The 18,770-nt window shown below is 38.6% G+C and overlaps 1 protein-coding gene and 1 pseudogene across 3 annotated transcripts in view; both read right to left on the bottom strand.

The window, feature by feature from the left end:
- KLF8 (KLF transcription factor 8) overlaps positions 1–18,770 on the bottom strand; it is a 358,412-nt gene that overhangs the window by 46,591 nt on the left and 293,051 nt on the right. The window contains exons 1-2 of one of the 3 annotated variants that reach the window (XM_060292376.1): positions 17,937–18,027; positions 34–107 (exon numbers count right to left, since the gene is read on the bottom strand). In XM_060292376.1, the coding sequence (XP_060148359.1) occupies positions 34–107; positions 17,937–17,943 (81 nt within the window). In that variant the 5' untranslated portion in view covers positions 17,944–18,027. Of the gene's footprint in view, positions 1–33; positions 108–6,242; positions 6,286–17,936; positions 18,028–18,770 lie in introns of those variants that run through there. The other 2 variants (XM_060292378.1, XM_060292377.1) reach the window with 2 other exon arrangements.
- On the bottom strand, positions 12,087–12,832 carry LOC115849879 (transcription factor Spi-C pseudogene; annotated as a pseudogene).

Genomic DNA, 18,770 nt, shown 5'->3' with positions numbered 1-18,770 from the left:
CAATATTAGTATCTCATTTTCTTGATAACTGACCTGTTTGAATGTATGCTTTGAGCCACCTTCTGAATTAAGTTGGACCTCCAAGTTGTTTATGAGTTGATCCATATCTGGAAAAGAATCAAGGGAAAGATAATTTAAAAATAAAATCTAACCCACTATACGCATACAGTATGCCATTTACGCCTGGTTACTCCTGTTTGTATTCTATGAACATTATTTTTCAGGACTTACTAGATACTGAGAAGTCAGTATTTGGACAACACTCTAATTTACGTATTCTACTCACCAAGATAGCTCTGACTGGTCCCCAGCAATACTAGCTGCCTACTCCCCTCACATCCTGTATGCACGTGAATCTGTTTCTTCCAACCTGTCCAACTAGTACTACCTTCACAGGAATATCATCATAGCTACATAGTTTCCAGAATCCTCCCCTTCCTGGCCTAGTTCTCATTCTAAAGAGTTCCATGCTCCTGTGTGGATATTTACCCTAATGAACTTGCTTACACATCAGCGCCGAATCTCTCTAAAGAAGCATTTTATCTTCCTACTTCTCTTAAACATACAAGCCAAGTGGGGTTAATATAAGCAATTTTTAATTTCCTTTTTAGATACTTTTTCCTCTTTTTTATTTTGTTTTTATTTTCTGTTTTTTTAGTGTTTTTTTTAATTGAAGTATAGTTCATTTACAATGTCATGTTAGTTTCAGGTGTACAGCATAGTGATTCAGTTCTCTCTCTCTCTCTCTATCCATATATATATATATATATATATATATATATATATATATATAGTCAACTAAAACAATACTCACAACCTAAAAGTTGAGAGTTACGCTTTATTTGGCAGGAAATTTTAGAACTTCAAGCCCAGGAGGCAGCATCTCAAGTAACCCTGAGAGAACTGCTCTGAGGAGGTGAGGGAGGAGCTAGGATATATAGGAGCTTTGCAACAAAGGGCAGGTAGTTGGAACATCAAAAGATTACTGTTAATTAAAGAAAACCAGAAATCCCAAGTTAAGGAAATGATTGTGATGGCATAGAGCAGTTGAATGAAGCCACCAAGTGTTTACTTTTTCCTCTTATGAAAGTAAACACTTGGTGGCTTCATTCAGCTGCCCTACACCATCACAATCATTTCCATCACTAGTACCTACCAGCACCTCTTCAACCAGATTTCCTTTGATTTATCTACATTCATCAGAGACGAAAACATTGGGTAAGAAAGATGAATTCATAGCTTGCTTTTGACTTAATTGGTCAGATTTCAGATTACACTGTCTCCAAGTCAATTACAATTAGTTTCCTCATTTATGACTTGGTTGCATTTCAAAAGACAGTCCATAAATCAGTTAATTGTTTTGGATGTCAACTACATTTACCCATAGAAATGTTCATTTTACAGGTCACTTCACAATATCCTTTTTAAGACCTAATGCAGTTAAAATACAGCAAATGAACAACCTGCAAGGATACAAATTATAATACAGTCACACAAAAAAGTAAAAGATAAACTTATAAATAACTCCTTTATTTATTAACTGTCAGGAATTGAGGAAACCAGTTCTAATGAGATAGGCAATAACATACAATGAATCTGCTATTGAGATTATGAGGAAAATTTCTGAGCCACAATCAAAGAATTTGGAGAATTCTGACACTCTAAAATATCTCCAATTTTATCTCAAAACACAATTTCTTTTCTTCGATCTAAGTATATGAGTAAAACTGCTCACATATACATTCATCATTCACTAAATATTTATGCATATTACTATGTGTCAGAGTTTATACTTGGCACATTGTTATCAGTTTTAGATCTGGGTCAACCAGACATGGAGAGTCAGCAAGTATAGCAGAGAACACTGACCCGGGAGTTAGATGCCCAGGAATTATATCTTATAATCTTTGTCAAGGCATTTTTTTTCTAAGCCTCAACTTAAAATTAAAAGATTTAAAATTGTTCTCTGCAGAGTCCTAAGGCTTCTATGAAGCCTTTTTAGGGGTAGGGGTTGGGGTTAATGAAGGAAGAAGCATAGTAAGGCATAAGCACACTAGAAGTCAGATGCAGAAAACTCTAATTTCCATTAGACTGTAAGCTCTTTGAAGTCAGAGATTTTCATCTTTGATTGTTTTTTCAGTGATGTATTTCAAGGGCTTAGAATAGTGTCTGGCACATGGTAGGTGTTCAATACATTTCTGAAAGTTTTTGATGAATGACAGAAAAGGAAAATGAAGTGTGTTTTCTCAAGTACAGGAGTTGGACAAGAGTGGGAAAGAATAAAAGAAAATTAGAGAGGTTATGTATGAGAGATGTTTGAAGTGTAATTAACTGTGAAGTATGAGATGCCAGAGAGGGCAGCCTTTTCTGATTTTAAGAAGGAGGGGAGGGGACTTCCCTGGTGGTGGTTCAGTGGTTAACTTGGTTAACTTGGTGGTTCCAATGCAGGGGACGTGGGTTCAACTAAGCCTTGTTATTTCTAGCCAGGACAACTTACAAGAGCCCTCACTTACAAGAGCCCTCTTCTATGGGAACATATGTTTATGTATGACTGATTCACTTTGTTATAAAGCAGAAACTAACACACCATTGTAAAGCAATTATACCCCAATAAAGATGTTAAAAAAAAAAAAGAGCCCTCTTCTATCTGGTCTTCCTCAATTCCTATGGATTATGAAACAACAGGGTTGAGGAAGCAGAGTGACTTTGACAAGATGTTTAGCCCCTGTGAACCTCAGTTTCTCTACCTGCGTAGAGGTAGGGGAAATGACATTGATTTCATACGGTAAATGTGAGGATTCTATGGATTAGTACATGTAAACTCACTTAAAATAGTTCTTGGCATATAAAAAGTTTTCAATATAATTAGCTATTGTTATCATCACCACAATTATTATTGTTGATGGCCAGAATCTCTCTTTCTCTCTGGCCCAGAAGAATAGCTCCTAGGAATCAGACAGGTTGTTTATACTCAACGTGCTTACAAACCTTCTCCACCTCCTATATTTACAATCTAAATTGTTTAGCACCACTATCAACACATTCTCAGTCTCAGTGACTGAGGGTCAGTCACCTTTGACCCTTCTATCTCCATCTCCAGCCAATTGGTTATCAGCAGCATAAATTCTACTTCAGAAATATCTCTTAAACCTAGACCTTCAACTTGCAGCCACTTCCCCTTCTAGTCCATATATCACATTGCCTAGGGTCATATCCTGGTTCTGCAACTTCTTAACAATAAGACTTTGGGCAAGTTTTCCTTTGTTCCCTTAACTGTAAAATGGGAATAATAATAGTACCAGCTCATAGGATTTATCAATTTAATATGTGTTCAAATGTTTAAAACAGTACCTGGCACACAGGCATTGTCTGTTTCCCTTACCATAAGGTGAGCCCCACAATAGTTACCTCGTCTTGTTCTTCTCTGTATCCCTTTCTTTTAGCAGAGTACTTCCTCTATACAATGTGCTAATGTCCAGTGAATGAATGATCATGGGAATAAGAGTGGTTATTTAATGGCAAAATATTATAATATAAAATAATATTATTTAATAGCAATAATCAAGGAGTCTGAAAAATACTTTTTGTCCCACCCATATCACAAATATTTTAGTCAAATTGCACAAGGAGGATAGCTGACAATCAGGAATGTCTCAGCCATTTCTGGTTAACGTACTCTCCATAGAACAGCCAAATGGAATAGCCATTAGATAACCCAGGATAACACTTTAAATGTTGGTAAAAAATGAGTAAAGGGAAAGCTATCAGGAAGGTGTATAAGCTTTTCTTTTTTTAAAAAAAATGTTTACTTTAATATTTTGCCAGACAAAATGTAAAACAGAAGGAAATTAGGGCTTACAGAACAGTTAAAGAAAGTTCAGGGATTTTTTTAAAGGGCTTTATAAACCTTTCGCTTTTCTCTAGAGTTGGAGTTGCTATTCTAAGTGTCTGAGACTAGACAGCTGCTCAGAAACTGTGAGATAATTGGTCAGGAAATACCCAAACGGGGTTAGGGTATGTCCTGGGCCACTGAGATGTGAATCACACAGGCAGGAGAGCTTCAGAAATGCAAGTTACCTACTTAAGATAATAACCATTATTCTGCTTGGATTGGCTTTTCAAGCCTTTGTGTCTAGAAGCTGGACTTTCTTGGACTTTCCTGGCAGTCTAGTGGTTAAGCCTCCGTGCTTCCATTGCAGGGCGGTGGTGGTGGTGGGGCCACGGGGTTCAATCCCTGGTTGGGGAACTAAGATCCCACATGCCGAGTGGCACTGCCAAAAAAACCCAGAAAAGGTCTAGAAGCTGGACTTTTTGGTCCTTCTTCTAAGGAAGGGAGTACTGGAGGAGGAAATAAAGGAGGCGAGAGCGAGGAGGACTGAGCCCTATCCACAGCAGGTCAACATCTCATATATGTAGAAAAGGTCTAGAAGCTGGACTTTTTGGTCCTTCTTCTAAGGAAGGGAGTACTGGAGGAGGAAATAAAGGAGGCGAGAGCGAGGAGGACTGAGCCCTATCCACAGCAGGTCAACATCTCATATATGTAGAACCTCACAAACGATGCTTCAGGGACCATGACCATAGAAATTTCATAAGATTATACTACCTTTGTCATGTTCGAAGTTTATTTTGTTACCCACTGTTTTCCACAGTGATCTGCTTGTTTTATGAAAGTGAACAGTGCCTCCAAGGGACAGGAGCAGGTGACTGACTAGTAAGAACACATCCCACTCTTTGGCCAGCACTGAGGAGGAAAAAAGTGTCTAGGGATGAAGTGAGAAGTTAAGCCTATAAGGAGGGAAGCAGAGCAGAGTGACTGGAGCCTACAACTATCAATACAAAAGAAAACAAAGCTTTGGGAATCCTGACACTGACCTATGAAGGTACCTAGTACTTAACAAGACAGAGCATGTTGACAATACAAATAATAATCCCTCATGTGCATCTACATAGCTTTACAATAGGGAAATGGACAGCTTTCATATATCATTCCCATTTTACAGATAATGAATTTGGAGGACCAAGGTCACATATTTTAGCAGTGATGGAGTCAGAACCGGAACTCTTATCCTCTAACTCAAATTACAGTGCTCCCAAAATGCTTTCTAATATCCCAAATCTGGTGAGCACCTTATTTCTAGAAAACTGCTTGCTAAAAGAAAAACAAGTTTAAGGACAACAAGTCAATTATTTTGGAAGATCTTGAGAAATCATGCACTTTCAGCCTCTGACCCATAAGAAATTCTGGAATTGCTTGAAAAATGAAAATCAATGTTTTAGGGTTTTGAGATTATAGGTACTTTTATTTTTTTTATTTTTAATTTTTATTTATTTATTTTTATTTTTTGGTATGCGGGCCTCTGACTGTCATGGCCTCTCCCATTGCGGAGCATAGGCTCCAGACGCGCAGGCTCAGCAGCCATGGCTCTCAGGCCTAGCGGCTCCGCGGCATGCGGGATCTTCCCGGACCGGGGCTCGAACCCGTGTCCCCTGCATCAGCAGGCGAACTCTCAACCACTGTGCCACCAGGGAAGTCCCAGGTATTTTTAAAATAGTATTTCTTATGTCTTTTATATTAGAAAAAGGTAACTAAAGGACAACTAGATACACATATATTTTCAGACAGTTTAATTATATAACTTCCAGGGGAATAGAGAGTTTTACAATGGGTCTCTGGGAAAACCTTCAAGATTGAGGCTACTCTGAGCATGACATTAACAATAGAACGGTGATAAAAGGACAATAATTACCAACAGTCACTGAGTACTTACTATGTGCTAGGTACAGTGCGGCTAAAAGAACAAATACTTATATTAGCTCATTTAATCCTCATAATTCTAGGAATGGGCACATTATTTCCCCATTTTTAAAATGAGGAAACTGAGACAGAGAGATGAGGTAGCTTATCCCCAAATCACCCAGCTAGTAAATGGTAGAACTGAGATATGAACCTCAGCAGTCTAGAGCTATAATGAAACTATAATGCTCCATGACCTGGGTGCCAGTGAGATCTCCCAACCTCTGCTTGAAGATTACATAATGGGGGGGGGGGTAAATGGTTGCTAGAAAAATAAATACTTAATAAAAGGGGATTGCAAGATCCTCCATTTTCTCTCATTTCTTCCAAACAGGGTCATACCTATCACCATAGGAACGACTGGACAACCCAAACTCAAAGAATTTCCACTTGTGGCATCTCAGCAGGTAGCTCACTATGAGTTTTCTATTCAAGAGACTCAACATACACAAAATATGGAGGGTGTCTGAGGTACTTAGTCCAAAGTATAGGAATCACCACCAGAGCAGGTACTCAGAAGTGGCTCCAAGACAAGAAATGCCTGCAGCTTGTTTTCTCAGCTTTCCTGAGCGAGATTTCAGTAGGGGCAACTGAAATGTTTAAAAAAAACAACAACATGAATTTAAGAGGAAATAACATATTACCACAAAAAAACTGAAGACTGACAGCACATACCACGTGAAAGAAAGAAACAGTATTGCATCATTACTACAATAGCCCGCTAAGCTTGAAGCAGTGAAGTAATGTGAGGTAATAAAAAGATAAGGTGATAAGAAACACCAGAAAAGAGCTGTATGACTTTGGGCAAGCCATTTGACTTTTCCATGCCTCAGTTTTCTCATCTGCAAAATAGAGATATATCAGCTTGGCCCTACCCCTCAGAGGGTTGTTATGAAGACCATCGTGATAACACATATAAAATTTCTTTATAAGGTGTAAATGTGAAATCTCCATATAAGTTTTTAGGAATACTTTTGTCAGAAAATCCAAAACTAAAGTACATAAAAATATGTACAATACATACAGTCACATTTTAAAGATCCAAACCACTCACAATAACAATACCTAATCTTATGAATTTTTATATGTTTATCTCCATTCTCACATGAGTTCATGATCTACAGGATCACCTGCAAGCCTTCCAGTGCTTTCAGCCACTTTCATTCCCCCCAGATATTGATGTTAAGCTCCACTTTCTTTTCCACAGAGAAACCCAAATATGCATGAAAGAAAAATCACCCTGGAATGTGCTAGAGATTAAGATTCTTGATTCTGGAAAAGAAGAAAGCTAAAGGGAATTATTATAAATGTCTAAAACTAGTGGATTTGAGGTTCAATGAACTCCAGGCCTGAGTTTTAGTTCTAGTTTAATTACCAAATTGTTGAATAACTTTGGACAAGTCCCATCACTTAATACAGACAGTAGAAATAATTCTTGCTCACAAGGTCACTGTGAACCTCACAGGATCATTGAGAGGATCAACTGAAAGAACAGATTTAAAAGTATTGTATAAATTAACCTCAGATTTCTAGAACTAGTTCCGTTGTCTTCCATCAAACAGGTAAATTTATTTTTTAAAAATAATCTTACATGCAAGAAACTGATAGAACTTATGTTAAAAGTGCTATAGTTAAAGAAAGCAGCATGAACAATGGGAAAATCTTTTACCTAGGAGCTGGAGACCTGGGTTCTAGTTCACTGTTATCTAGGAATGTCATTTTGAGTAAACTACTTAGCCCTTTTCAGATCTCTTCCATAATACTCTATGATATACGACAGAGGACATCTATGAAAGAGCTATAGTTTTCCAAGTTTCTGCTTAATCTGTGAAGCTGATATCAAGAAAGACAATTAATTTCTCCACAAACCATTAGGCAAAATTGAGTTCACTCCTACAGCATTAAAAAAAAAACTTTTTATTTTGTATGATCACAAATGTGGACAAAAGTAAAGATGAATCCCATGTACCTGTTCCCACCTATTCCCAGTTTCAGTGATTTTCAGCTCATGGAAAATCTTGTTTCATTTGTACTCCCAACTCACTCCTCCACCTCAATGGCTACTTTTAGGCAAATCCCAGATATCATTTCATTCCCATGGCATTTCCAAAGGGACATATTTAATTTTCACAATCTCTGTGAGGTAGGTACTACTGTTGATTCCATTATGCACATGAATAAATACAGACTCAGAAAAATTAAGTAATCTCAAGGTCACATAGCTGGTAAATTACTGGGATTTGAATCCAGGGATGATGTCTGATAGCAACACTCTTTTTCTCCCTTAAAGTAATTGCTACTATCCTGCACTTTGAAATAGTTTGATGATGTTGAAAATAATAATACTGGATATTTTTTATACATTAGCAGTATGCTCTACTATTGAACATCTGAAAAGAATATTAAAAGAGTCCCACTAGCTGTGATGTTAATCATCAGACAAAACCTCTAGGAATACAGAGCTCCAGCTTGGCACTGAGGCATTGGTTTAGAAAAAGGACAAAAAGCCACAGCAATACAAGCTCACTGCTCTGCACCATCATGTAAAATCTCATGCAATCCACTTCATTACTTTATACTATTGTTTCATGCAACAGTCTCCTCCAACAAATTAAACATGGTGCCACTCCAGCAACCAAAAAGAATGTACAACACAGTGGTCTTTGCCCATGCTTAGTACAGTGCTTAAGGGCAGAGACTTTCTCTTTTGAATGGTCTCTCCACTCACTGCCTGAGCTACCTGGCTCAAGAGCACCAAGTCTTATAAGAATCCTGGACCATCTCAATTTATAGGACCTACAGAGGTCATGTAAATGAAGGTACCAATAACAATAATCATTATTGTTATTTTCAAGGCTCCATATTGACTCTAGGATCTCGCTACAAAAAACTGGAGGAGCTATATTGTACATATTTATCAGAACTAGTTTTTTAAAAAAGAAAATGAATAGATTCATATCACACATTCTTATTCTAATTGAAGATGAAACAGCTAAATCATTGACAGCACAGAAAGAGACAACAGAGCTGGAATAATCATCCTCAAATAAATAAAAGTTAAGTCTCTCTTCAGTATTGTGAAGACCTTTCTGAGGATATTGTACCTTGTTTGTGTTTGTATTTCAACGGAAATGAAATGGAAGAGAATTGCAGAAAAGAATGAAAGAAACTCTAGAGAAATAAATGAAAATTTTTTTAAAAGAAAAAACATGGAGCTAGGTCAAGGAATTTGGATGGTTACATTTGGAAAAAAGGAAGTAAGGGAAAGGAAGGCTGTCCTGATAATTGCCTTCAAAGGCACATGTTAGGTATTAGGAGAAAACAGAACTGCTATATTATTATTGGAGATTACAGTTGACTTAAAGAGGAACTTACTGATGATAACCAAGTCTTTATAGATAACTTATTAAATAGCCAACGCTGTAGTAGATACTGTGTGTATATATACAAGAGGGGGAGCAGATAGTACCAAGCTTCCACCTGGTCTCTACATTCTGGGAGTTTTTCAGTGTAGGTCAGATAGAGAAAATTGGCAGCCTACTGCAGATGCTGGCCTGGTTCTCACTGTGATGTTAAAAAAATAAAATCAAATTAGCTGATAATCTTTTATTTTCCCTCACCCTTATATTTATTTATTTATTTATTTTTAATTTTTTTATTGAACTATAGTTGATTTACAATGTGTTAGTTTCAGGTGTACAGCAAACTAATTCAGTTATATATATATTATATATATATTCTTTATATATATATATATATATTCTTTTCTCTTTTTTTACATTCTCCTTTAAAAGCAGATTTCTTTTTTAAAAAACTCCATTTCTTGGGACCTCCCTGGTGGCCCAGTGGTTAATAATCTACTTTCCAATGCAGGGGACATGGGTAAGATCCCTGGTCAGGGAACTAAGATCCCACATGCCTCAGGGCAACTAAGCCCACACGCTCTAGAGCCCGTGCGCCACAACTAGAGAGCCCACGTGCCACAGCTACTGAGCCCTCGTGCTCTGGAGCCTGTGCGCTGCAACTACTGAGCCCATGTGCCACAACTAGAGAGAAGCCCACACACCGCAACTAAGAGCCTGCACACCAAAACAAAAGATCCCGCATGCCACAACTAAGACCCAACACAGCCAAATAAATAAATAAATATTTTTAAAAAAATTCCATTTCTTGCTTTTCTGAAAAAGTTGAGAGATCTTACAACATGGAATCTACATTGGCACAAGAGAAAAATTACCTGGAGTTGATAAATGGCTGCCCCCTTTATACAGGACATGCTTCTGTCATTTTATTGGGCCCTGTAGAGATCTGAGCTGCCAAGTCTATGTAGTGAGATATAACTATGCATAAAACAATAACAACTAAATATTACAAGATAATAGATGCTAAAGTGATTAATTATGATTTGAAGCTAGGAACACTAATTACAAGAGGAGATAACTGAAAGTAGAATAGTCAGAAAAAATTCCAAAGAAATGGTCTGTGGTGAGGTCAGCCTTGAGGAACTAAGCTTGGTCAAGAAGAGACAGAAAGGAAATCCAGAAGAGAGGAAGAGTAGACTATACACTCTGTGAAGGCAAGGGTCCCATCTAAATTGTTCACTACTCTAACCCCAGCTTCTAGCATAATGCCTGGAACTTTGTAGGCACCCAGTAAATGATTGTGGAGCAAAGGAAAGTGGCATAATTTTTAAAATGTGTTTTAGAGAACATATTCAGGTAGTGGTCTACAGAATAGAGAAGGCCAAAGAACCAAGGTAGAACTAGAAACTATTGGAATACTTTATGTGTATCATGGTAAGAGCTTACATAGGTGTCACAAACTCAATACCTAGAGGGGTCAGGCAGGTTAAGATCACCTAGGCCAGATAGGAAATATGGTGAACTGAGAACACATGTCCTGTCTAAAAGGGAAAGGAGGAAGCAGTTCACCAACTCCAGGCAATTGTTGACAAGAGGGAATATGGGTTGGTAGCTTCTGATTATTTAAGAGAAGCTGGAATTCTAGAGTTTTAAGTAAAGTATGATTTTTAATTTTTTTTTAAGTTTTTACTTTTTATTTATTTATTTTATAGAAATATAGTTGATTTACAATGTTAGTTTCAGATGTACAATATTATATTAGTTTTAGGTGTACTACATAGTGATTCAATATTTTTCTAGATTATACTCTATTCAAAACTATTATAAAATATTGGCTATATTCCTTGTGCTGTACATTACATACTTGTATCTTATTTATTTTATACATAGTAGTCTGTACCATTTAATCCTCCACCCCTATCTTGCCCTCTCCCTCCTTCCTTCCCCTCACTGGTAACTAATTTGTTCTCTATATCTTTAAGCCTGTTTCTATTTTGTTATATTCGTTTGTTTCAATTTTTAGATTCCACATATAAATGATAACATACAGTATTTGTCTTTCTCTCCCTGACTTATTTCACTAAGCATAATACCCTCCAGGTCCATCCATGTTGTTGCAAATGACAAAATTTCACTCTTTTTTATGGCTGCGTAGTACTCCATTGTGTACATATACCACATCTTCTTTATCCATTCATCTGTTGGTGGACACTTAGGTTGCTTCCATACCTTGGCTATTATAAATAATGCTGCTATGGGAGTTCCCTGGTAGTCTAGTGGTTAGGATTCTGCGCTTTCACTGCAGAGACCTGGGTTCAATCCCTGGTTGGGGAACTGAGATCCTGCAAGCTGAGCAGTGTGGCCAAAAAAAAAAAATGCAGCTGTGAACATTGGGGTGCATATATCTTTTAAAATTAGTGTTTTCATTTTCTTTGGATGTATACCCAGGAGTGGAATTGCTGGATCATATAGTAGTTCTAGTTTTAGTCACTGAAATTTTTAAAGCCATGAATGTAATTTAGCAGGAACACTATCACAGGCAATCATTTTTTGTTTTGTTGCAAAAGCTGTTGGATACATGTTAGAATGATTTTTTTTGTCTGTGTGTATGACAGGAAAATAATGTTTACATCAATATGTAAATCAAAGCCTCTCCACTAGCATTATTAATCTAGAAGGAAGTATTACATAGACAATAGTAAAAGGAAGGACATTTAGTCTATATTTTCAAATGGGACTTAATCATTTTAAAGTTGTTCACTGGCAAAATTTTTCACCAAGTTAGTATAGATTATATGCTACTTCATAAAAGATAGCAATAATTAAGTTTGGGTTTTTTTGTTTTGTTTTTCAGTATTTGCTTTCAGAGAAAAATCCTAAAACTTGTAGGGATTTCTGATGCCAGAAAATTTTGATATATAAGAGTATATTTAGCAATCAGGGTGACTTAGATCATGGTAAGTGGCGAATGTATAATTATAATATGCATTCCAGTTATTTAAACTGAGGTATCCTTGATCAGGTTGAACGTACTGTGAGTAGAAGATCTCTTCTTCCAAGAAATGAGATGGAGACAGTCTTTGGAGAATGGCCTTACTGAATTGGTAAGTTAACTTTCTCCGGATTTTGATGACTTCCCCACTTCTTCCATAATTCCTCAGTGCTCTGGCCATTTTCTGGTAAGTCATGGTCTTCTGGTTGCCTTTTCTTTTCCCCCAAATTTGGGCAAGTTTTTCTTTGTTTTTTGATACAAACTGAAAGATGCCTTTGGTTTGATCTATCCATTGAATACAAGACCCATCTCGGGATTACACAGGGATTCATGAAGGTATTCAAACAGTCAGAGCTTCTTCCTGCCTTTTCCTCCCTTTTGCTGGAGAAGAGTAGGTTGCACCAGCTGGTTTTCAGGGATGTTCTACAGAAACTGATGAATATTTCTTTCAAAATAGAGGTCCACAGCACTGTTTATTACTGTTCTCCAATTGTAGACCGGTTCCTCTGTGGGCAGCACACCATAGCTGTTGGAATTTCCTCTGACATGAGAACAGTGGTTGATGAAAGCCAGGTAATTTTTGTAATCTGAGGAGTACTGAAGATCACCAGTTGAATGTTGCCTCAGTACTTCAAAAGCATCTTCAAATGCTTGATCCAGCTTGTCTTGTTCAAAACAAGCCATGCTTCATTAATAAATTGACAATTCTGTCAATCTGAGGCCAATCTAACATTTAGGTATACTCCAGGTGGAAATAACTTTCCCCTCTGAAGCACAGGTTGGCAACACCCTTCAAAGTATGATTTTTCAAATGTTGGCAATCAACCATTTTTTAAAAGTGTGGGTCTGGGCAAATTGACCTACTGTTACAGACTGAATTGTGTCTCTCCCCAAATTCATATGTTGAGCTCCCAACCCCCAGTGTGACTGTATTTGGAGATAAGGTTTTTATGGAAGTAATTAAGGTTAAATGAGGTCATAAGGGTAGGGTCTTCCTCCAATGGGATTAGTGTCCTTATAAGAAGAGACATCAGGGAGCTCACTCTCTTTCTCCAGGAGCACAAAGAAGAGGTCATATGAGCACACAGGGAGAAGGCAGCCATCTGAAAGCCAGGAAGAGGGCCCTCACCAGAGCCTGATCATGCTGGTACCCTGATCTTTGACTTCCAGCCCCCAGAACTGTAAGAAAATAAATTTCTGTTGTTTAAGCGACCCAGTCTATATAGTGTTTTGTTATGGCAGCCCTAGCAGACTAATACACATACTTATAAAGTTTTTATTGTTATTACAAACAACACTGCAAAAGTTTGTAAATATCTTAAATGGCATTCAATAGAAAACTGTTTAAATAAATTGTGGCTCATCCATGTAGTGAGAAACTATGCAGTCACACAAGAGAATGAGATATTTATTTACATACAAATATGGAAAGGTCTCCAAAGTATATTTTTAAGTAGACAAAGCAAGGTGTAGAACAATATGCAGAGAGTGTTACTATCCGTGTATAAAAGGAAAGGGGGAGAAAAAATACTCATTTGTTTGATATGCATAAAATGCCTGTGGAAGGGGCTTCCCTGGTGGCGCAGTGGTTGAGAGTCCACCTGCTGATGCAGGGGACACGGGTTCGTGCCCCGGTCCGGGAAGATCCCACATGCCACGGAGTGGCTGGGCCCGTGGGCCATGGCCACTGAGCCTGCACGTCCGGAACCTGTGCTCCGCAACGGGAGAGGCCACAACAGTGAGAGGCCCACATACCGCAAAAAAAAAAAAAAGTCTGTGGAAGAATTTCCAATAAACAGATAACTTTAGTTGCCTGAGGCAACTAGGGGACAAGACTAGGAGGGAGACTCTTCATTGTATATCACTTTGTATATTTCAAATTTTGAGGGATGTATAATGCATTATTAATTTAAAATTCATTTTTAAATGAAAGTTTTATCAATTTAGGGGGAACAAAACACATGCGTAGGCTGTATTTGGTCTGTAGGCTAATTGGTTATACCTCTGGACTAAATTAAAGTGGTGGTAATTAGAATAAAAAGAAAGGAACTGATGCCAGATACAAAGGGAAAAAAAAAACATAGCCCTTGGCAACCAAGTAGACAGGGAAACTGAGGAAGAGGTTGATGCCAGCATTTTGAGCATGGAATATGGGAACCACAACAACTATGTTTCCCCATTTCTTACTACACTATCATGCATTCTTCTAAGTGCTTTACAAAATTAGCACATTTATTCCTTACCGCAACCCTATCAGGTAGTTTCTATTATTATCCTCAGTGCAAAGATGAAAAAACTCAAGTTCAGAGTTTAAGTGACTTCACCAAGATTATGATGATGGTAAATTGCGGGACCAGGTAAATGAAAAGGAGAAGTCTTGAATGAGAGGTGGGGGAATAGTCTAGGGGTAATGATGGGTTCTCTTTTAGAAATGATGAGTTTGAGGTTACAACAAAATATCAAAATGCTAATGATTTGATACCTGGATTGGTATCAAATACCTGGATTTGGCTCTAGAGTTAGGTTATAGCTCCTTAATTTAAAGTGTTTAATACTTCCAGAGTTTGCTTTGCCCACATTACATCTATTTTGTCTAAGTACACAGATATCTTTAATTTTTTATACAAAGCGTCAAGCTTGTTACAGACTTTTAAATCCAGCTTGCTGTCTCACTGAATTACCTTCCTTTTTTCCAAAAACCAAACAATGTTTAAATAAAATAAACTACTCTAAGTAACAAAATGATGAGACCCTCCACTTAAGAAATAAGTATTAGAAGTTAGGTACGGAGTCCAATGTTTTACTTACATTATTTATAATCACAAATACTGTATTATTTTAGATGTGAGAAAACTGAGGCTAGATGATAAAGCTGAGTTGGGGACAATAAATACAACAAAAACCTAACTTCAGGTATACAACCTGAATTGAACACATTATTATATGAGAATCAGAAAGTACATCAGACAAGGGTTCACATCATCTTTGGATAAACTAATGAACCTGATATGACAATGTTATTCATTCACACTCTACTTAGTAATGAGATGACAACTGTACTAGATGATCATCTAGGTCAATCATCCCAATCAAGTTTTCCTTCACTGACAAAAACATGACATTTTGGAGCTAAATCTTAGAAGATCATCTATAATATATGTACCCCGTGTTTACATGGGAAAGTTAATTGGGTAAGTACTTTGAAGATACAATCATAGTAATATCCTCAAGCACCTTTCTGTCTAGAAATGGGGTAAGGGCTTAGATATGTACAGAAATGACCAAAATACAGGGAAGAGAGTTGTGTAGGTTCCAGATAATGTGGGTAAAGTGATACGGAAACTCAAAAGAGTTTATTTCTATATGCAAGGATCAGGTAAATTTTCATACAAATGGCATTTGATTTGGGATTAATAATGAGAGGGATATTATAAATACTGTTTTAAGGAAAAAATCATAAAAACAAGTACATTACAAAGCAGTTCACTTATAAGTATCCACTGAGCAGAACAGACAGTGATGTACAATTTCTAAGGAATGGCTGAGGAGATAAGGAAAGCTTTATGTGGGGACTAAGGACTAAAATAGGACTTGAAGGAAGATTGAGGTTTAAATGGGAGGGTGGGCAAAAAGAAGTCATTTAAGATGGAGGAATAGAAAATGAGTTTTTAACAATTTTATCAGTGCCTGACACAGTATGCCAACACATATTTGCTAAATGAATTATATATCCAAAGGCAATCTTATTATTCATCAGTGTAAGTGAGACAATAAACTAGAACTGACTCAAGGCGAGGGTGAATATATAAATGTGTTACATAATAATAATGCCCCTGCCAGAATGAGAAAAGGTTGATCTCCCTCACCACCAGATACACACAATCTGGAGAGATGAAAGATGACTAGACTAGGCTTGGTGACTTGGTTATTGGAATTCAATTAACTGAACCAACAAGGGCCCCATTTCAGAAATGCATATACTAGGATGATAGGGGTTGGGGGGAGTTGAAGCAATGGTGGTGGTAATCTAGTTCATGTTTTTTCCCCAGTTTTCTTTCGAATGTATCCTGAAAGCCCTAATGAGAGGTACCTATGGCTCCCCAGAGCTCTGAAAATAGAGCCATTAACTAGTCCGGTCTTGAGGATGGACTAGATTCACCTATCACTTTTACTTTTGAGTTTATATTTCTTCCCTTCCTATGTTTTCTGCCTGTCTGCCCCCCAAACCAACCTGAAGACACTGTTCCCAGCCCATTCTCTGTGTTCCCAACAGTCACCAAAAATTAAAAACCTTCATATATAAGGGTGCCCCCCAAAAATCTGAAGAATGGGATGAGGTCATTTGTAAGTCACTGATTTCTGTTGTCCAAAGGTCCTGTTGGTTATATCATCCTAGTTAAGTTGTCCAAAGAATGAGGGGAAAGGCAGGCTAGTGTCCCTTTCTCTCAGAGGTGCTAAAGTCCAGTGGGAACAATGTTAAACCAGTAGCAAGCAAAACCTATGTTCTAGCTTCAGACTTTGGGCAAGCTAATTCAATATTCCAAGGTCTCCTTTCACCCCCTGGAAGGTGTTTTAAGGACAGCAAAACACTAATTCTATCAGCGGTGCTCCAAAGAAAGAGTCTCAAACAGAGCAGGAAAAGGAAGTGAAACTAAGATATACATGGAGTGGCAGCCTCTGTCACATACACTAAGGTATTTAATCTACCCAAATATCTTTAAGATTATTACTCCACATTCTCTAGTAGAGAAAAGCAATGCCTAGGATCACACGGCTAGTAAGTGGTGGCATTAGGATTTCAAAGCAGATCTGCCTGTTACCCCAACCATCATAGTCTCCATCAGCTTCAAATTCAAATTTGGAGATTATTCTCTTTGCCTAGTTATTATCACATTGAGTGCCATCAGACTGCTGCTTAATAAACACTTTTCTTTACAATGTAGACAGAACAAAAGGAAATAAAGGATCGTTCCCTTGACCATCTGTTTGTATTTATTTTTCCAAAGAATAAGTTTTATTTATTTTGTGATTTATTTTCCCCCAAATTCTTAGAGTTAAACATAAAAAGCCCACAAAAAGGCAGCTCTTCTAAGTGACCATTGCAAATAGATACTCTCCAGCAATCCCAGCAATTCGGCCCAATCTTCCACCTACACAGACAAACCAACCGCCTTAGCCACGTTTTAAAGAGCCAGGGCAGGGCCTATGCTTTCTCCTCCAACCATGCCCAGCCCCTCCTTAAAGAGCCGGCACGCCCAAAGCAGCTCCTCCCTGGCGGCTGCCTTCAGGGCCTCGCCTTTCAATAGCCTCGGCTCAAACATTAAGCCCCTGCTCTTCTTCCTTTTAGAAGCATATCTAGGTACCTGCTACTATTTAGGGGGGTTACCTTGGAACGTTGGCCTTCCGAATCCCGTTCTCTCTGGTAGCAACTTTGGCTGTGTGGGGTTAAGTCAAGACAAACCTTACCCCTGAAGGAAAAATGAAAGCACCAAACCAGGGCGGATTAAATTAAACAAATCCATCCATTCGTGCCCCTCTTCATTTCTCCTACGAGGATCCCCAAAGTACTCCTCCCATTCCGAACCCCCCTTTGCTCAGCCCTTTAGCAAAGTCATTTTCCCTTGAGTTTCATTTAATTCCACATAATGTTTGTACTCTTCTCTCCCCACCGCCCCCGCCGCACTCCCTCTACTAAAACCTATAGAAGTGAGGAGTGGGGGTGGGATGGGGGATAGAATCTACAGGGAGGAGATGGGATTGGGTGGGTTCTAATTCCGGAGTCACTTACCGCCCATGTCACTAGCTGGAGACTCCTGAAGTGTCCGGAGCTCATGCGGTCCTCTGAGAGGCTCATACTCCTGATCGCAAGACAGCTGTTTCCCTCACACCCGCCCCTGTCTGACAGCGCGCCAGGCGGCTCGCTCTTGCCTTCTCTTTCTCGGCCCCCCACCTCCTCTTTTTCTCCTGGCTGGAAATGAGGAGGAGGGCCAGAGCCGACAGAGTCGATTCAGACCCAGCTGGACCACCCTCGAAACAAGGGAAACAAAGCTCTCAAGCATCCAACCCCAAATTGGGGAGCCAGAAAAACCGACTTCCTAAAAAGAATCTTCCCCTTGCTGCAATGCTCTTTTAGCTCTTTTCCTCGGCTAAAAATAAAGTGGGTTCGCTGGGCCCAAGTGGCCAAGGTTGAGGATCCTCCGTTCCCCTTTCACCTCTACCAATTCAGTTCCGGCCAAACCCACTCTCCACCCATCCTCTGAACTCCACACACCCTTGAGGAGAGTGCCGGGGCTAAGAGCTAAGAAAACCAGCCCAAACCCCAAAGCACTACTTGAATACAAAGTTGACGCGGAGGACTCCTTCAAGACAGGAACCCAGGAGAATATACCACAAAAGGATCCCTTTACTGCCGTTGTTGCTGCTGCACACTCCAAAGCCTTCCTAAAAAGAAAGAAGGGAGGGGCAAATGCCTACGATTGGTGGAAACACATAGGGGCACCCCAGTCTAGGACAGGGGCTTCAGCAAAAAACGTCAAGAACTTGTGCGGGTACTCTAGAGTGAGGTTTCTTGGGTGCATCTAGCTGCCCCACTGGGGACCTCACGTTCATGAGGGTCAGTACC

This window comes from Globicephala melas, chromosome X (genome assembly GCF_963455315.2).
Source record: "Globicephala melas chromosome X, mGloMel1.2, whole genome shotgun sequence".
Lineage (NCBI taxonomy): Eukaryota > Metazoa > Chordata > Mammalia > Artiodactyla > Delphinidae > Globicephala > Globicephala melas.
The sequence above is the reverse complement of the archived record's forward strand: the minus strand, read 5'-3'. Positions and strand labels throughout refer to the sequence as shown.